General features: G+C 56.0%; 1 protein-coding gene across 1 annotated transcript in view; it reads left to right on the plus strand.

The window, feature by feature from the left end:
* The first annotated feature begins 5,342 nt into the window (after positions 1-5,342).
* Positions 5,343-20,018, plus strand: part of ARHGEF17 (Rho guanine nucleotide exchange factor 17) — a 58,872-nt gene continuing 44,196 nt past the window's right edge. The window contains exon 1 of the mRNA XM_072794485.1: positions 5,343-8,789. Within this exon, the coding sequence (XP_072650586.1) occupies positions 5,577-8,789 (3,213 nt within the window). The 5' untranslated portion in view covers positions 5,343-5,576. The remainder of the gene's footprint in view (positions 8,790-20,018) is intronic.

Raw genomic sequence — 20,018 nt, forward strand, 5'->3', positions numbered from 1 at the left:
AAGAGAGAAGAACATTCCCAGGGAGGCTAGGCACAGGGAAGGTGTTTCTATGACAGGAGACCTGTGATTGTTGGCTGTTGTAGGTTGAGGACAGGGGCAGGGCCAAAGATGGAGTAGCCAGAGAGTCAGGAACCAGGGTTTGACCTTTCCAATTTGGAAAAGCCCAGGAGCACTGGATCTGTCCTAACAAGAGATACAGCCTTCTCCTCCCTCCCTCATTCATTTGTTCAACACACATCCTCTAGGCTCCTCCAAGATGGCGATGGGAACACAGAAGCAGCTGAGACCCAGACCCTATTCTCAGAAAGAATCTGCGGTGAGGGTAGGGGTACAGACAAGGAAACAGTTCATCCAGTAAATAACATTAATTGAGCACCTATTACATGCCAGGCATTGTGCTGAGAAGTGGGTTCCTGTCCTCAGGGAGCTCCTAGTCTGATGGAGGAGAATGGCAATAATGAAATAAACAAACACCCTGGATCATGCCCATTGGGGAGGAGAGCTCAGAAGAACATAAAGAGGGGTAGGGGATGGGGCACCTGGGTGGCTCAGTCCATTGAGCCTCAGACTCTTGGGGCTGAGCATATGACTCTTGGTTTCAGCTAGAGTCATGATCTCAGGGTCATCGGATTGAGTCCTGCTTCAGGCTCCATGTTCAGTGGGGAGTCTCCTGGAGATTCTCTCCCTCACCCTCTGTCTACCCCCTATTCTCCAAAATAAATAAATAAATCTTTTAAAAAGAAAAGAGGGCTGGGGGCAAGGAAGGCCTTACTAGGGAGACTATAAGCTCATGTAATGGTCAGGGCTGAGAGATGCTGGGGACCAGGGGGGCTTTGCCTCAGCTTGAGGGGCAGAGGAGCCTTCTTAGCTGAAGGTAAGCTAATTAGCTCAGTGCAGAAGGGCTGTTACTGACTCCATGACTTTGAACAAGACTGTTTACTTCTCTAAGCCTCTGCTTCCTTACCTACAAAACAGCAATAATACTAACCAGCCGCCTCCCTAAGCCACCAACGGTATCGAGCATGGAAAAATTAGGGCAGAATTATCATTAAGTACAAAAAGTATGATAATGCAATAGAAGAGGCACAAACAGGCACTTTACATAAAAGGAAGCACAAATAATTTAAAAAAAAAAGAAAGAAAAAAAAAAAAAAACAGAGAAAGAGAGAGATTTGATCCTAGCTTGATAATGCCTCCTGGATGTTGAGTAGTCACATGGCCCATTACCCTGAGCACTCCTGCGCCTGTGGGAGTCAGGCAAGGTGCTCAGAGCAGCACCATTCACAAAAGCAAACACCTGGAAACACCCAAATGCCCATCCATGACAGACTGGATGAATACACTGTGCTATATTCCCACATTGGAATATTACACGCAGCCAGAATGCCCTTTACCGACACGTGACAATATGGATAAATCTAGCAGTATAATATTAAGTACAAAGAAATCTCAAGAGGGGCACCTGGGTGGCTCAGTGGTTGAGTGTCTGCCTTCGGCTCAGGGTGTGATCCTGGGGTCCTGGGATCAAGTCCTGCATTGGGCCCCCAGCAGAGAGCCTGCTTCTCCCTCTGCCTATGTCTCTGCCTCTCTGTGTGTCTCTCATGAATAAATAAAATCTTTAAAAACAAAACAAATCTCTGGGATCCCTGGGTGGCGCAGCGGTTTGGCGGCTGCCTTTGGCCCAGGGCGCGATCCTGGAGACCCGGGATTGAATCCCACGTCGGGCTCCTGGTGCATGAAGCCTGCTTCTCCCTCTGCCTATGTCTCTGCCTCTCTCTCTCTCTCTCTCTGTGACTATCATAAATAAATTAAAAAAAAAAACAAAAAAACAAAACAAATTTCAAGAAAATTGTACACAGCAAGATGCCCTTTTTATAAAGTTAAAAAGACAACTAAAATGAAAATACATACTTTGGAGGAATACACAGATGCAACAAAACTATACAAAAAGGAAGCAAGGGCACGCTGAGCACAGGAGGAAATAGCTATCCTGGGTGGTATGGCAGCAGGAGAAGGGGTTAGGGAAGCTAGATAATGAGATGTAGGAGATCGTCAAAGTCCTAATTGTTTTGTTTTGTGGTGGGAGCCAATTAAATAAGTGGTGAGAATATGCCATGAACAAAAAGTCATAAATAATTCAATTCTGTGCGTTTGAGGGCTAATTATACAGGAAAGGGGACACTGTCAGGTCATTTCTAATTGACTTGGGAATGGAGTCAAGAGCCTGATTCCCCCAAGACAGTTCCTTCCTGGGGCTTACTGCTTCTTGGGAGTCCTCTATTCCTCATCTTTCTTCCTCTTAAGTACCCAAGGCCCATCATTGGCCATGACTGTGATCATCACAACCTTACTATCTTGATTTCTCCAAGGGACCAACAGCCCTGATCTTGCTGGGTCACCGTGAGTCACTGGGTAGATGGGGTTGTTTTCATTCCCCTTTCATAGGCGAGGAGCCTAAGTCCCAAAGGAAGAGAGCGACCTGCTGAGGGTCACCTGGCGTGTCTGTGAGGGTGCCTGCACTGGGCCCAGCTCTAGACTCTCAGCACAGTGTCCCCCTCTCCATCTTGATTCCCCATGTTTCCAGCCACCTCCTAGATAAGTCTTTGAAGGGCTAAACACAACCAGGCCCCCTCGGTACCTGGGAGATGACTTTGTCTCATCATGAATCAGAAGCAACCGAGGCTGGAAGGACTCAGGAGGTGCTGGAAGCAGCCAAGCCACTCTCTGATTGGGTGAGTGTTGCATTGGGTGGAGGTCCAGCCTAGATCATCAGACACTCTCCCTCCCCACCAAGGGGAATTCCTGATCCAAAGTCCTCAGTCAGCCCCCCTGAAGGCCAAGCTGCAGGATGCTGAGGTGACCTGAGTCCCTGCTCCTCTCCATCAGTTTACCCATCTGTGACATGGGAATAAAAACCTCTATTCCAGAAGTGATATGAAGACAAAATAGGATATGAAAGAGTTTGAACAAGTACAAATTTCAGGTGGTAGAGACCACTGTGAATGGAGGAAAGCAGTGATTCACAGAATGAGGGTCCCCCCACAATACCAAAACTTCCCCCAAAAGAGTAGAAAAACACTTCAGAGGAAACAAGAGTCTGACTTCAAACAGAGTCAGAGAGGCACCTTTGGGTAAATCTAGACCCACTCCTCACTTTTCAGATGAGGCACCCGAGGCCCGGGGAAGTGTAAGGATACACACAAGGTCACACAGCAAGGCAAAGGTAGAGAGCAATAGGCCAGGAGGGTTCTCTTTCTTGCCATCAATTCCCCAGTGAAGGAGAGATGTCCTTTTGAGGCAGAGCTGAGACAAAGTTGAGGTGAGGGACTTAGAGGAGGCTGGTCTCAACTCAAAGAGAAAGTTTTCTCCCTACAGTGATTTGCCACAACCCAGGGGAAGCAAAAGGCAAGGCCCATGGTCAATCAATCCCATAGTGTCTACCATCTTGCCCTAGGCCCATCCCTGTCCCTCTGATCTGGACCAGGGCCTCCTGCTCCCAGGGCCTGCCAGACTAGTCAGGTCTAGCCACAGTCCTCTTGGGCCGAGGGGAGTGAGTCAGACCACGCTATTCTCTTTCTGGGGAAGGCGAGCCTAGCCCCAAGGAGAACGAAGAGGCTGCTGGGGGCTCAAGGAGAGAGAACCCCTTCTTCATCAGGGATCTGGGGCCAGTGAAGACTGGAGGAGCATGGTGTTTGAAGGTCCTCAAATCTGAATTTGAGTCATAGAAGGCACTGCCATTTCCTGACTTTGGCAATGGTCAAAGTTATATCTCCTTCATGACCCATAGAGAAGAGGCAATATTATCTACCTACAGGGTGGTTCTAGGATTAAATAAAATGAATGAAATAATATTACGCATATATTCAACGCACTCCATAAATTCCCATTGGCTCATTCAGATGTCAAGGAGCCACCTTGCACTTAAGCTGGGACTATGAGGATGAATGGGACCTCCCCGAGGCAGGTGGAGGTGGGGAAGGCCCCAGTACCCGGTACAATGGGAGACTTGCCAGACTGGGGCAGAGGTGGAAGGCCAGCTCAACGGTGGATCAGCTTGCAGTAGGAGAGGCGACCCATTCGTTTTGTTAGGAGGGTGGAGGGCCACAGGTAGGTGTGTCGGTTTGGCAGTGGCAAGTCGTTTCAGCTGGAGCTCCTTTTGTGTGTGAGGCTGAAGGGACTTTGCGAAGGGAGTAGGCTAGAAACGGCTCTTGAAGGGATTAGGAAAGGACCGAAAGGAAGTAAAGGAAACGAAGTCTTCCCAACCCTCCCGTTTTTTTGGCGAGGGGTATTGCTTTACCTGTCCTGGACTCCATGGGATGGGCGAATCCGGCCGGTAGAGGGCGTAAGAGCCGCGTATCAAGGCGCTCAGGAGGCGGGCATCGAGGAGGGGCCTCGGAGACGGCGGGGGCAGGTGGGGGGGCGAGCCTAGGGTGGGCCGCGGGAAACTTGCGGGCGGGCGGGGGCGTGGCCACGAAGGGTGGAGCACCTGGAGCGCCGTGGGAGGGTCAGAGCCGGACCTGCCGCCGAGGTAAGAGGGGCGGGGCCTTGGGGGCGCGAGAGGCTGGACGCGGTCCGGGGGGCTGTGGGCTTCACCGCGGAGGGCGGGGCGGGGCCGGGGCGGGGCGGAGGGGTGGAGCGGGGAGCCGCCGGCGCCCAGGTCAGCCTGCGGCCCCCACGGCTCCCCCTGGCGGCGAGTCCCGCCCCCTTCCCGCGGGAAGAGTGCTGCTGGGCGTACCTGACGGTCGGTGTGTACCAGTTTACGGGTCGGAGGTTGCCATGTTGGGGTCCCTCGGACAGAAGGTGTTACCGCACAGAAGCGTCTGACCCGCAGTGGGTGCGCAGCCTCGGCTGCACGGCGGCAGGGGTTCCGTGCGTCGGAGCGAGTCCCGCGGGGGGCAGCTCAGCCGCTCGTCCAGAGGGGGACCTCGGAGGTCGCTCCGGCCCGCGTGTGCTCCCGCAGTCTTGTTTCTCTCCTTCGACTCCACCCCGATTCCCTCCCCCCCATCCCGATTCCCTTCCTCGCGCGCGCCCGGAGCCCACCCCCTCTTTTGGGCGCGAGGCCCCGCCTCCCGCCCCCTTTCCTCAGCCACAAAGTTTATTTGCAACAAAAGGGAGCGCGGAGCGAGCAGCCAAGAGGGAGGGAGCGGGAGCGGGAGCGGGAGCGGGAGCGGGAGCCGGAGCGGGAGCGGGAGCGCGAGGGGAGGCAGGCGGGCCGGCTGGCGGGCACCGAGCCGAGGAGCGGAGCCCTGGGATCCTGCCCGGGCCGGGCCGGGCCGGGCCGCGATGCTCCGAGCCGCACCCGCCGAGGAGGGGGCCGGTCCCGGGGGTCGGCGCTGAGGCGGGAGGGCCGGCGCTGGATGGAGCGGATGCGGCCCGCGGCCTCGGAAACTTGAGCCGCGGCCGGTAAACCTCTGCTCGGAGTCTGCGTCCTCTCCCCGCAAACCCCTTCACTGCAGCTGCGGAAGCCAGGCCTTCGGAACCCGGCTGCTGCGCTCCTCCGGGGCGGGGGCGGGGGCGCGCAGGGGGGGTTGGCCGCGGCTCCCCGAGGCCGGCCCCCCCGGGGTGAGCGCTGCACCATGGCGGACGGGGCGCCCCGCTCCCCGCTCCATCGCAGCGTCTCGTTCAAGCTGCTGGAACGCTGGAGCGGCGGGCCCGGGCCGAAGGAGGCGGCCTCGGACACCCCCGGGCTGCGGCGCCGCGCCTCGTGCCGGCCGGCCGCGTCGGTCCCGGGCCAGCCCTCCCGGCGCGTGTCCAAACTGGCGTCGGGGCCCCCGGCCGCCCCCGCGCAGCCGCGCCCGCTCCGCAGCCTCTCGCCGTCGGTGCGCCAGCTCTCCCGGCGCTTCGACGCGCCGCGCCCGGACGACGACCACGCCGGGGCCCGAGACGGGGGCGTCTCCCCCGGGGCCGCGGAAGAAGCGGCGGAGGGCGCCGCGCGCGGGGCCTGGCCCAGCGTCACCGAGATGCGCAAGCTCTTTGGGGGCCCGGGCTCCAGGCGGCCCAGCGCCGACTCTGAGGCCTCGGGGACGCCCAGCCCCGACGGCGCAGGGTGGGAGCCCCCGGCTCGCGAACCCCGGCAGCCACCGACGCCACCTCCTCGGACGTGCTTCCCCCTGGCGGGCCTGCGTTCCGCGCGGCCGCTGCCCGGCCCGGGGACCGAGGGGAGGAGGCGGCGGCAGCAGCAGCAGCAGCAGCAGCAGCAGCAGGAGCGGGCGCAGCGTCCGGCGGATGGTTTACATTCTTGGCATAGCTTCTCCCAACCGCAGGCCGGGGCCGGGGCCCGGGCCTCCTGCTCCTGCTCCTCCTCCATCGCCTCCTCCTATCCTGTCAGCCGCGGCCGGGCTGCCAGCTCCAGCGAGGAGGAAGAGGAGGGCCCGCCGCCGCCGCCGCCCGGGGCTCAGAGTCCGGCCTACCACGGAGGCCACTCCTCGGGCAGTGACGAGGACCGAGACGGTGAGGGCGGCCACCGCTGGGGAGGGAGGCCGGGACCCAGGCCTGGAAGCTCCCTCTCGGATAAGAACTGTAGGCCAGACAGTTATGGGTTAAATCTGGGCAGCATGGACTCAGCAGGGGGAGCCAGGAGTCCGGAGCCCCCCAAGTCTCCTAGTGAGGAAGGACCCCCGGAGTGGGGTACTGGCTCACCTCCCGGTGTACCAGGTCCTCAGGAGGGACTCCGGCCCATGTCTGACTCTGGGGGGGCAGCTTTCCGTGTGGCCAAGGTGAGCTTTCCTGCATACCTAGCCAGTCCGGCAGGCTCCCGTGGCAGCAGCCGTTATTCCAGCACAGAGACCCTCAAGGATGAAGACCCATGGGCTAGTCGGGGTTCTGGGGGCTGGGGCATGTATCGCTCCCCTAGCTTTGGAGCTGGAGAAGGGCTTCTCCTAAGGCCCCAGCCTCGACTCCGCACCAAGGGGGCTGTGGGCACCACAAGGGCATTGAGAGATGGAGGACTGGAGTTGGACCAGAGCCGGCAGCGCAAGTCCCTGTCGAATCCAGATATTGCCTCGGAGACCCTGACACTGCTCAGTTTCCTCCGCTCAGATCTCTCAGAGCTGCGAGTCCGAAAGCCCAGTGGGCGCCCCAGTGACCTTGGGAGCAGCCCCTTAGATGGCAGAGACTCACCATCAGCAGGTGGCCCTGGGGCACAACTTGGACCTGTGCCTGCTCCAGCTCCCGCATCACCTGGCACCCGCCCCACACTCAAAGACTTGACGGCCACCCTGCGGAGGGCAAAGTCTTTTACTTGCTCTGAGAAGCCCATGGCCCGACGCCTATGCCGCACCAGTACCCTGAAGCCCAGCTCCTCTGAGCTCCTGCTGGCAGGCCCCAGTGCCGAGGAGGACCCACTGCCCCTCGTTGTCCAGGATCAGTATGTACAGGAGGCCCGTCAGGTGTTTGAGAAGATCCAGCGAATGGGTGCCCAGCAGGATGACGGCAGTGATGTGCCCCCTGGAAGCCCTGACTGGGCGGGAGACGTGACCCAAGGGCAGCGGTCCCAGGAGGAGCTCTCTGGCCCTGAGTCTAGCCTGACAGATGAGGGCATTGGGGCAGACCCTGAGCCTCTGGTTTCAGCCTTTTGCAGCCTGGGTACCACAGGGGTGTGGCGACCCCTTTCCTCATCCTCAGCCCAGACCAACCACCATGGCCCTGGGGCAGAAGATAGTCTGGGAGGATGGGCCCTGGTGTCCCCTGACACCCCTCCCACACCAGGTGCCCTCCGACGGAGACGCAAAGTCCCTCCTTCAGGCCCTGGTGGGACTGAATTGAGCAATGGGGAGGCGGGTGAGGCCTACCGGTCTCTGAGTGACCCAATTCCACAGCGCCACCGGGCCGCCACCTCTGAGGAGCCCTCTGGGTTCTCCGTGGATAGCAACCTTTTAGGCTCGCTGAGCCCCAAGGCAGGGCTTCCAGTGGCCCCAGCTGTGGATGAGGGCTTGACCAGTGGCCACAGTGACTGGTCAGTGGGCAGTGAAGAGAGCAAGGGTTACCAGGAGGTTATTCAGAGTATTGTTCAGGGGCCTGGAGCTTTGGGGCGCGTGGTGGACGACAGGGTTGCTGGCAAAGCCCCCAAGAAGAAATCTCTGAGTGATCCCAGCCGTCGTGGGGAGCTGGCTGGGCCTGGATTTGAAGGCCCTGGTGGGGAGCCCATCCGAGAAGTCGAGCCCATGCTGCCTCCATCTAGCAGTGAGCCCATTCTTGCAGAGCGGCGGGCAGAACCAGAAGAGCCCAGTGCTGCGAGGGGCCGGGCACAGTCTGAGAGGGCCCTACCCAAGACCCGAGCCGCCTCCTCCACTGCCCACCGTGACTTCCACCTTGACCCGAAACTGGCTGATGTCCTGTCCCCACGGCTCATCCGACGGGGTTCCAAGAAGCGCCCAGCCCGGAGCAGTCATCAGGAACTACAGAGAGAGGAAGCCGATGAGGACCAGACTAGCAGCCTGTCTCGGGCCCGACCATCCTCCAAACACGTTCGCCACGCGAGTGTGCCCGCCACCTTCACACCTATTGTGGTGCCTGAGCCACCAACTTCCATTGGCCCCCCCGTGGCTGTGCCAGAGCCTGTGGGCTTCCCTGCCAGAGCCCACTCCACACTGCAGGCCCCATCACTCGAGGATGTCACTAAGCAGTATATGCTGACCCTCCACTCTGGCGAGGTTCCTGCCCCAGTACCAGTGGATATGCCCTGCTTGACTCCTGTTGCACTGCCCTCTGCTGAGGCCAAGCCCCCCGAGACAGCCCGGGCTCCAGATGAGCCTGCCCAGGCCAGCAAGTGCTGCAGCAAGCCACAGGTGGTGAGTGCTTTTTGGGGGGTTCTGGGGGTGGTGGTGCAGAGAAGGGCCAGGAGCGCTGACTTCCAGAGGAGCCTTTTGAGTGTGCTCATTGGGTAGGTGCCCAGATCTGAGGGTGCTTTTCTGGTTCTGGAAGCCCAGGTGGTTTTAAGAGTGTTAATGACACAGGGTTCCCGTTAATGACTCAGGGCCCAAAGGCTGATGGTGCCAATGCCAAAGGTTCTTGCCTGCTTTGAGGTATTCTGGATGATAATTACAAAAGGCTCTATCTAGTCCTTTAGCTGTTTCTCAGGGACTGGTTTTAGAGATTTCTATCTGGTTCTTTTGTATAAATACACAAGGAGGCGTGAAGGTCTTCCTTAAGGTGAGCTGCCCTATTGGCCAGACCCTCACAGGATGTTAGGGCCTGCAGCCCACAGGTGACATAGGTTTGTACTTCCTCATGTGGCTTTCCTATGGCAGATCAAAATGTGGGTTTGTCCCTGAGCCTGGGAGACTCGGAGAGGTTACAGGCATTACTTTATGGAGGAGCAGCAAAGACCCCATGGAGTACTCTGGTGGCCCTGGCCTTTCCCCGTGCCTCAACCTCCCAATCTTTAAAAGCAGGGGGTTGTGGACAAGGTACCTATGGCTCCATCCAGCTGGTGCTGCACAGATTTGGGAGTTCCCAGTTGGAGTTGAAGCACTCTTGATTCTTGAGGTCTGCCAGCACCTCTTCTAATTAGAACGGGGGCTTGTAGGGGAGAGCAGGGACAGAGAAGAGGCCTCCAAAGCTCAGCGGTTGGGGGGGCTGCTTCTGTGGAGCAGGGTGGGGCACCGGTCCCCCATCCTGCCAGTTTTCATCTTTCTCACCCTACCCCCTTCCTGATGACTCTGAAATGCCTCCCCCCTTCCTCTGCCAGACCCCAAGCCCTGGGGACTCAATCTTCCTGAGCACCACCCCCTTCTGCCTTCAGATGTCCCTGGAGTTTGGGCTGTGGGTTCGGGTAGGTTCTAGGTGCCATGATGCCTTGGCATCTGAATTGGAAGCTAGATTCTAGGTTTTGGGTTACAGGCCTAGTATGGAGATGGCTCAGGCTTATTTCAACGTAGGCCTGCACTCCCACTGTGTTCCCTGCCTGTGTGAAGTGTCTGGAAACCCTAAACCCTGGACTAATTTGGTCACTCCCAGTTCCCAGCACTCTCACGGCCCCTCTGAACTCTTTCTTTGTTTCTCTTTCCTTGTCTCTGTTTCCCCCTAGTCCTGGCTCTGGTGTCTCTCACAGAGGCCACAGAGAGAGCCAGGAGGCAGGGAGTGGAGAGAGGGGAAATGTTGGACCTGTCCTTCCTTCTGAGAGCCTGAGAGGACAGCTCAGATGCCCCTAACTCCAGTGCCAGTTGTCTTTGGAACACAGCGGGGGGGAGGGGGGGAGGCCAAGAGCAAGGGGAGCTCCTGCCAGGGGCCCCCTCCCCAACTATCTTCCCCATATAATTATCTCCTGGGGAGCCTTGAAGGCTAAATTAGGGAAGAAGGCAGGAATGAATCAAGGGACTCAGGGAAACTGGGGGGGGGGGGGGGGGGGGCAGGGTGTGTGTGTGTGCTCCCAAGAGGCAGCATTGAGACCCAGAGAGGAGGTGGGAGTTTTTGCAGAAGTGGCTTTTGGTCTCCTGCTCTTCATATTATCCCCCTGTCCCATCCAACTTCAGGGAGAAGCTTAGCTCCTGCTACCCCCAAAGGGCTATGAGGTGGGGGCATATCTACCCATAATACAGGTTTCTCCCTGTCCTCTACGGAGCCTCTCTCCAGTCTCAAGCTTAGTCCACTCTAGTCCTCCCACCTTTCTAGGCCCAACTTGATGTTCTCTCTTGCCTCATAGAGGAAAGAATCAATAAATCTATATTTGGAACAGCAGGATTTAAGAGCAGGATCCATCCAGATCCCTGTGTGGCCTAGGATCCATCACATCCCTGCTCTATACCTCACTTTCCCCTTCTGTAAAATGGGGTAATGGTTTCTGTCTGGCAGGCTCTTGTAGGGTGAGTGGGTGGTGCAATCACTCCCTCCCTCCCTGGGGGCAGGAGAGAGGGAAAAAACAGGCTCCACTGCCCCAGCTGCTTCTCAGTGACCAGCCTTGGCCCCTCGTCCCTGTCCCCTACTGGTTCCTGAGCACAGGGCTGAGCACTCTGAGCCTCAGTATCTTGGTGGACTTGAATTGGCTCACCTATCCCCTAACTCCCCAATACCCTCAGAAAGCCTGGAAGTTCTCGCATCTGCTAGCCCAAGTCCCTTCTGCTACCCCCTTCCTTCTGCCTCCAGGAAGATCAGGAAGATGGGGAGCAGCTGTTCACCCCCTCCTTATGGCCTCCATGGAAGAGACAATGTTCCCTTGTTTCGGGCCTGGGGCTCCAGTCACGCTCCCTGGGCTGTGGGTGGAGATGGTATGGTGTGAGCTCCAGAATAAGAAGGGAAGAGAAGAGGCTTTCACACTTTGCTGATGAGGCAGAAACCAGGCTGAACCCAGCAAGGGACTCACAGGAGAGGCCCTGGTGGGGCAGAAATGACCCCTGACCCCAGGCTTTGGGGAGTCCCTCAAACTCAGGTCTCCCCCAGCCCAGAATCTGTATTTGCCCTCTGCATGGTGTATCCCCATTGTGAGAAGGTGGCCTGGGTACTGGGCCTGGCTCAACCTCTGACTCGCTCTGAGACCTGGACAGAGTCATCTTGGGCCTCGATTTCCCCATCTGTACAGTGGGATGTCAAACATCCTGGTCTTTGAAGCTCTGAGGGAGGACAGCCTGCAGAGTGGTCAAGAGAAACAGGAAGTTTGGAGTGTTGCTGGAAGAGAAAGGCAGCTTGTGCAACAGCTGTGAGAACCTAGGAGCCCAGGGAATGAGGAGTAACTTGTGGTCATTTTATTCTCTGAACACCTGCTTGTGTTTCCTCTGGGAGCAGCAGAGCTGTTAGAGCCTCCATGTCCTGCCCCTGCCATGCCCCTTGTCACTTGCACTTAGACCCACAATAGCCTGGATGATCAAACTCTTCTTTCCAGGGCTTCCCCTACCCCGGCCTTAAAGTACAGAATCTTTCTTTTTTTTTTTTTTTAAGATTTTTATTTATTTATTCATGATAGAACTAGAAAGAGAGAGAGAGGAGCAGAGACACAGGCAGAGGGAGAAGCAGGCTCCATGCAGGGAGCCCGATGTGGGACTCGATCCCGGGGCCCCAGGATCACGCCCTGGGCCAAAGGCAGGCGCTAAATCGCTGAGCCACCCAGGGATCCCCATAAAGTACAGGATCTAGCCCAGAAACAGGAAATGACTTGTGTCTCAGAATCATAGATGGATCGACTCAGAATTTTAGCATACTGGAATAGTAGTAACAGTGGCTAATATTTATTAAATATCTACTGTTGCCAGACACCCTGAATGTTTCATTCTTCAAATGTGAAAGCTGTGAGAATCTTCCAGGGCTGGATTCTTAGAATTGCTGGCTGGTAGATTCCCACTGAGTCCTAGAATGTCAGTGTCTTAGAGGTGAAGGAGCCCAAGGGATCTTTGTTTCTTGGGATTGACCTGCCATCTAAGTAAGCGGGACAGGGTCAAGGGGGAGCCGAGGAGGTGTCACCTGTATACTTACCCCTCACAGCTTGAACACCTTCCTGGTGGTTAGTTAGTTCACTGGGACCTGAGGGTAGGGTGGAAAGGACTTTGAGACTCAGAAAGGAGAATGCTGGGTCTAAGGTCACACAGCAAGGCAAGGCACAGCCAAGCCCAAGCACCAGCCTCTGCCCCTGCCCCAGCAGACATGCCCACCCCCTGCCCGGCAGCTTGCCCAGGCAGCTCCCTGCCTTGCTGAGGAAGGCCTGGACTGTAGCTCTTCCTCACCTTTCTTCTCTCTGTGTCCCCTTGGCAGGGAACTCATGGGGGCAGGGGTTCTCTCCTTTCCTTACTTGGCTCTTTGCTGTGATTTTTCCATGGAAACTGGTTCTGGGAGGGGAGGCAATTAGGACATTTGGAGTTCTGAGCGATACCAAATATCTATAATTAAACATCTTGTCACCCGGTAGGAGGGTGGGATGGGGAGGACAGGCAGAGGGCTGTCCCTTTCTTTTGTTTATTCCCTGCCTCCCTACTCCTTCCTAAGGGCTCCTCTGGACTATTGGAAGGAGTACAGTCCAGGAACGCCCCCCCCAACCCCCCAGGCACAGAAGCATTAGGGGATGGACCAGAGTTGACTCTGACATTTTTCAGCCGTACATTTCTGGGACCAACTGGGTTTGGGATGCTCTAGGCTGCTGCTAATCCTGTCCCCAGCACTCTCCCAGTGTAGAGATTTGCCTCTCCTGCTTCCTTCCCCTCATCTGTGATCTGAGGCTACACATGCTGCCCTGCATAGGTTTAGAGGCACCCTCTGTATAGCCAGAGAAGAGAGGGAGGGGTTCTAGGAGGAAGGCATTACATGAACAAAGGCTAGGAAGTAGGAAAGACATGGCAGGTTGTGTGTGGTAGGAGTTTCTATCAGAGACTTGGGTGACCCTTGATAGAGCAATGCATTCATCCATTTAACAAATACCTCCTGGGCTCCTAGACACTCCAGGCACTCTCCCAGGTCCTGGGGATACGGTAACAAACAAAACAAAGATCTAACCTCATGGAGTTTTCAGACTAGTGAGGAGACCTGTGTGTAAATGGATCTATTATGTGTCAGGGAGAGGTAGGCGCTAGGGAGCGAAAGAAAGCAGGTTAAGGGAGTAGAGAATGACAGGGAGGGGATAGGCCTGGAGCAAGTGAGCGAGCAAAGCAGGTAGTGGTCTGGGTCTCGGTCTGGGTCTCGGGGAGGTCTGGGTCTCGGGGAAAGGACATTCTCGGGGCAGAGAAGAAAAGCAACAGTAAAAGCCCCGAGGTAGAGTGTGTTTGAGAAATTATCCAGAGGACTGTGTGGATGGAGCATGGTAGGAATGAGGTCAGAGATGTAAGGGAGGGTGGGAGTGGATCAGGGTGGAGGCAAATCTCAGAGACCCATAGGAGGACTTCAGCATTTACTTGAAGTGAGATGGGGTAGGCACTTTCGGAAGGTTCTGCGTAGAGCAGTGACCTGATCTGACTTAGACTTTCCTAGGTGTGCTGTAGCTGCTCTGGCAGGGGAGATTGCAGGGGCCCATGGTGGAAGCAGGGATGCCAGTAAGGAAGCCACTGGAATAATCTGGGGGAGAGCTGATGGTGGCTTAGGTTGGGACAGAGGTGGAGTAGTGGCTTTCTGCTGCAACCCAGAGGGTTTTGTGAGGACTGGGACCCCAGCATTCAAGGTGAACACAGCACTGCAGCTCTCATAGCTGGGCTCTCGGAGCTGGGCAGTGTGTGAGGGGTTGATGGGGGCTGGGGAGGAGTTGATAAAGTCCCCAGGGTATAATGGGGCAAGAGGATACACTGACTGCCCCCTGTGGTCCTATACTGTCTTTGCTCTAAGAGAAGGAGGGTGGAACCACCATAGGGCCTTAGTGAGGATAGCGATGGAGCCATGGCCCACTGGTGTCTCCTCTACACCCACCATGAGACCCGTCAGCTCCAGCCTGCATATCTCCTGGGACACGGAGCTCATGCCACCCTAAGGTACCTCTGTCCCTCCCATCTGGTCCTCCAGCTAGGTGGGCATTGCCATGGTCCCAATATATGGATGAAGACACAGGTCCAGATTAGATGGAGGTTTGCCCAATGCCCTGTGGCTCAAGTATGGGATTTGGCCCCAGGTGTCCTGCCACCCAGTCCATACACTGGCCCCACAGAGTTCTCACTGAGCAGAGTTGGCTGGATTGGTGGTGGTAGGGTGGGGGAAGGGGGAGCCCATGTTTCCCAGAAAGGCTTGAAGCCCTGGCGTACTTATTGGGAATTGTGCCCAGGCAGCCTGGCGCCTTGCTGGCAGGCCCTAAAACGGGGGCTCTGGGTCCCTTGGGAAGCAGGAGTCTATTGGAGCCCATGTCCCCACCATTGCAGTTGATCCCCTCCACCCACTGCCACCCCAAGCCTCTGGGGCATTCCAGGCATGGACCAAGGCAGAGAAAAACTGCCAGGCTGCCCAGCCCTGGGCCGTGAGCAAGCCCCATCCTATGACATCCGGGGGCCTGGGGCCCCAGCCAGGGTAGGGTGAACTCCACAACCACCCACTCCAGTAGCCAGGGCCACCAGGGATGACTTGGTGTAGCACCTGGAGATCTGCCCTAGGAGTCAGGAGATGGGTTCCAACCTTAGCCTCCCATTTTCCTGGTGTGTGGTCTTCGGTAAACCCCTTTCCCTCAGAGCCACAGATTTCTCGATGCTCTTAGACACCAGGAGAAACACTCCGCTCAGGGCTGCTGGGAGAGGCAATGGCTTTCCTGAGTAGGCCCCAGTTTGTAGACTGAAGAACTGGCAGGTGGAGACTCATGGCCCCATTAGGCTGCTGAGGAGACTGAGGCTGAGTGGGCTGCACCCCACCCGGCCTGCCCCCCGCCCCAGGCCTCTTTCTTGCCAACCAGCTGCTTTTCTAGCCTCCACCACGCACACACAGATGAGGCCTCTCCCCGCACTTGCGGCAGCTGTGAGGCTTAGTATGGGGCCTAGCCTCAGAAGTGGTGATGCTGTTGCTGCCAGGATTTTTAAACTTTGTCCAGGGCATGGGGCCGTCACGGGGCTCTGAGACTCTCCCAAGGCAGGGAGAGACTGAGGGGCAGTCTGAACCGGCAGAGCGAGGTCAGAGGGACATGAGTTGATTCTAGTCTAGGCCAGCAGCTGGGTGGCCTATTCATTTCCTTTTGCTGCTGTGGCAAATTACTGCACGTGTAGGACTTAAAACAATGCAAATATTATCTTACAGTTCCAGAGGTCAGAAGAAAAGGGTTTCACTGGGCAAAAAAATTAAGGTGCTAATAGGGCTGTGTTTCTTCTGAAAACTTTAGGGGGAAAACCTGTTTGCTTGCCTTTTACAGCTTATGGCATCTGCTGGCACTTCTTGCTTTGTGCCCCCTTCCTCCATCTTCAAAGCCAGCAGCATCACACCTTCAAATATTTCTCTCACCCTGTACATCCTGCCTCCCTTTTGTAAGGACCTGGGTGATTACTTCAGGCCAAGATCATCCAGGATCATTTCCTCCTCTGAAAATCCTTTCTCACATCTGCAAAGTCCCTTGTGCCATGGAAGGTGACATTCACAGGTTCCAGGGATCAGGATGTGGACATCTTTGGGAGCCATTGTTCTGCCCACCACAGGTATTCACAGGCTGTCAGCTCTCAAGATCCAGCGTCCCTGGGAGGTGCTGGGCACAAGGCATGGCCAGTTAACATAGGCCTGCTGCATTTGTTTCTTTCTATGGTCATTTGTCATTCATTCATTCATTCATTCATTCATTCAGCAATCAGTTGTTGAGCCCCCTAATGGGCAGTGGGGATGCACAGGGAAAGCCTGCACACTGTCCCTGCCTGCCAGTGCTTTTCAACAAGAGTCCCAGTCCCCTGAGGTGGGTGGGGTCCAGCAGGTGGCTGAGCACTGGCCTAGCAGCAGAGGGACCAGAGTGCCAATGGGTCTCTTATGGATGGGCTTGGCTTTTAAGGTGGCTGGCCCTGAGCTTGCTGACTAAAAATTGGGATGAAGCAGCTTCTAGGAAGGGCCATTGGCTGTGGACTTCAGAGCCAGGACTAAGGTGAGGGTCTAGGAGGGAGTGGGAATTACATCTCTGTTGGGCTACCCTAGAGAGCTCAGGGGCAGATGGGGAAGAGCTCCCTAGCAGCATGCACCAGGAGCACCATGCTGGGGATTGGTGCCTCTGATGCTGTTGGATCAGAGGACCTGTCAGGTCTTTCATGCCCTGAGAGGCCGAGACACTTCCCAGGAGGTGGCATGTGGAGGGAACAAGCATGGCCCAGATCTTTTCTCCCCTGAGGCTGGCTTGGGGATCCAGGGCAAGCATTTACAGACTCCTCTGCATTGCCCCCTCACTCCACCAAGGATTTTTGTTAAGATTAAATGGAATCTGGGCACCGGGGTGGCTCAGTGGTTGAGCATCTGCCTTTGGCTCAGGTCATGATCCTGGGGTCCTGGGATTGAGGCCCACATCAGGCTCCCTGAGGGAGCCTGCTCCTCCCTCTGCCTATGTCCCTGAGGAGCCCTCAGGGAGCCTGCTTCTCCCTCTGCCTATGTCTCTGCCCCTCTCTCTGTGTCTTTCATGAATAAATAAATAAAATCTATTTTAAAAAAAAGATTAAATGGAATCATGCTAAGAGGGCTTGGCACATGGTACATGCTCAAAAAGTGTTAGTTCCTTCCATCATGATTGAGAGGTGAGACATTAGAATGCTAAGATTCTAATAAACATTGAATCCAGGATGCTCAGATTCTCAGCATCTCTTTCCAGCTTAAGGCAGAGGACAGAGCTTGGGATGGGAGGGCAGCTGGGGTACTGACTGGGTAGGGTAGGTGGCCCAGTAGCCTGGGTATTTGGAGATGAGAGGTGGGCAGAGGAGAGGGCTGGGCATTTGGGTGGAGTCAAGTCCTTGCTCTTCTCTCCAGCTCTCCCTCTTGCTTTGTTACCATCAGCCCCAACCTGGGAGGCTGAGCAGAGCCAGACCCCTCTCTGGTCAAAGCCCCAGACCCATTGGAACCAGCCTCTGGAGCAGGGTTCACAGGCCCCCCAAGCTGGGGAGTCTGAGGGTCTGTGTGCCTGGTGGGCTTTGGGGTCAGACCAATAAGGGTTCTCATCTCAGAGCTGACTCTAACTCACTCGCTGGGTGAAAACTAACAAGTCATTTCATCTTCGCTTTGAGCCTCAGTGTCCTGCCCCATCAGCCCAGGACCCCAGGTTTAGAAGCTCTCAGAACGGTGGCTACTTTAAGAGCATGTACTTTTGAGATTGCCAGTTCAGAGTGTAGAATCTTGTGGTTTCAGGAAGAAGGATTCTGTTTTTTTCCAGGAGTCCATACCTCTTAGCTTGATTCTGCTCGTGCATTTGAGATGGTTACTTCTTGGTTCTGAGATGCCGGGGCCAAGGAGAGGCGGGGCAGGTCCTGGGCCAGTAGGGGGACTGCGTTGGAGGGGGCCAGGCTGAGGGAGCTAGCGCCAGGTTGGTGTCTGTTTCCTGTTTATTGGTTCCCAGGGGGTGAGCAGGCCCTGCCCCAGAGCAGCACGGAGCAGGAGGGAGGGAGGCGCCGGAGGGAGGGAGGGAGGGAGGGAGGCGGGGTGTCCTGGCTGCCAGCCAGCCCCACAGCCCGGCCTCCTGGGACTGCTGAGACCCCTCCCCCTGAGCCCCCTTAGACAAACATCCAGTCCTTTCCCAGGACAGGGCATTGGAGGTCAAGGAGCAGATGTGGAAGGGAACAGATGGAAAGACAGGAAAGGACCCTTCCCCCAAAAAAATCCTACTGACTCCATCTTTTTTGGCTGCCTATGTCACTGAAGTCTCACTCCTGGTTCCTCACTTTCCCCCCTCTGTCTCTCCCTGTCTCCCCAGCATGGGGCAGCATGGTGGTGAGATGTCCAACTTCTTGGCAGCCCAGGAGGCAGGAGGAGGAAGAAAAGGGATAGTGCCCTCAATCCAGGAGGTCCACCTGGAAAGATCTTTAGAAACCAGCTGTGTCTTCTAACCATCCCTTACCCTGGCATTTTTCAGAGGGGAAACTGAGGACCGGCAAGGGGAGGGGTCTTGCCCAAGGCCTAGGCCCAGCAATCTGCCCTGTGCTCCTCACTGCTGTTCCAGCCCCACATGTGGACTGCTGCATATCAGGGTCCACGGGGAATTCCTGAGAGGGGAGATGGCATGGGTCACTTGGCCTTTGAGGGGATTGGACTGAACCAAGCAGGAAAATGAAGCTTTGATGTATGTCTGCAGAGAAGTGTCTGTTTGACCAGAGCACACAGGGAAAGGCTGTGTGCAGAAACCAGGTTGAAGGCCTAAAGTGCCAAATTAAATGGCCTGAGCTTTGTCCTGTGGGCAGTGAGGAGCCACGGAAGGTTAGAAGGTGAGGAGGAACAGTGCCAGTGCCAGATGGACACATTAGAAAACATCCTCTGGTTGTTGACTGGAGAAAGCAAGCAAGGAGAAGCCTGAGCTAAAGGGTACTGGTGATGCAGGGATGGAGAAAAAAGGACTTACTAGGGAGATAATTTGGATGTAAAGTCTGACAATTTAAATTTTGGCTCGTGTCCCTATCAGAAGCTAGAACAAGGGGAGTGGGACCCACCTCCCTTATTTCACTTGAACAGTATGGCATTAGGACAGAATGCAGGGTCATCTGAGTCATTCCCCTTCCTCAGGGCAGAATGTTCATTTTTTCCTTCCTTCCTTCCTTCCTTCCTTCCTTCCTTCCTTCCTTCCTTCCTTCCTTCCTTCCTTCCTTCCTTCCTTCCTTCCTTCCTTCCTCTCTTTCTCTTTCTCTCTCTTTCTCTCTTTCTTTCTTCATGAGAGACACAGAGAAAGAGGCAGAGACACAGGCAGAGGGAGAAGCAGGCTCCCTGCACAGAGCCTGATGTGGGACTCCATGCCAGGACTCTGGGATCATGCCCTGAGCTGAAGGCAGATGCCCAACCACTGAGCCACACAGGCATCCCTTCCACTGCATTTCTAAAAGGGGAAGGGGCCTCTGAGGAAGCTCAGATCCCTACCTTTGTGCCTCATATGCTTCCTGTCTAACTTTAGTCCCTCCTGCTCTAGCAGAAGTGCCTGCTTCTCAGTGGGGTCATCAGAGAAGAGCAGAGCTCCAGGCTATACCCCCAATTCCACTCCTTCTGGGAGGGACCTGGGTAGGGAGCATGGGGGGTGTGGAAGGAGCAGGCCTGTGCTGCCTTTGCTAGCTGTGACCCAAGAGTTACTCAGCCTCAGTCTCCCCATCTGTGAAGTGGGAATCCCAGATATGCAGAGTCCAGGAAAGTTCTGGACTTGTGCAGACCCTTAGGATCTGGGAGTAGAGTGACTGGTAGGTGGACAGGCAGGCCATCTTGCTAGCAGTGCTCGCAGTGGGTCCTATAGTCAGAGACAAAATACCCTTGTAATATTTGTGCCATAGACCCCAAGACAAGTGCCATTATGTGGCAGTCCTGGAGGCCTTCCTGGAGGAGAATAGGGCAGGCTGTAGGGAAGGAGTAACTCAGATTTTGGGCCTGATCTGAGCCTCTTTCCTCATCGGTTGTCTAAGTTTCCTTCCAGCTCCTTGCTGCACCCCGGTCCTCTTCTCTCCTCCTCCTGGACCAGAGCTTTCAGGCTTCTCCCCAAGGCCAGCGGGGGCGTTGCC

Source organism: Canis lupus, chromosome 23 (assembly GCF_048164855.1).
Source record: "Canis lupus baileyi chromosome 23, mCanLup2.hap1, whole genome shotgun sequence".
Lineage (NCBI taxonomy): Eukaryota > Metazoa > Chordata > Mammalia > Carnivora > Canidae > Canis > Canis lupus.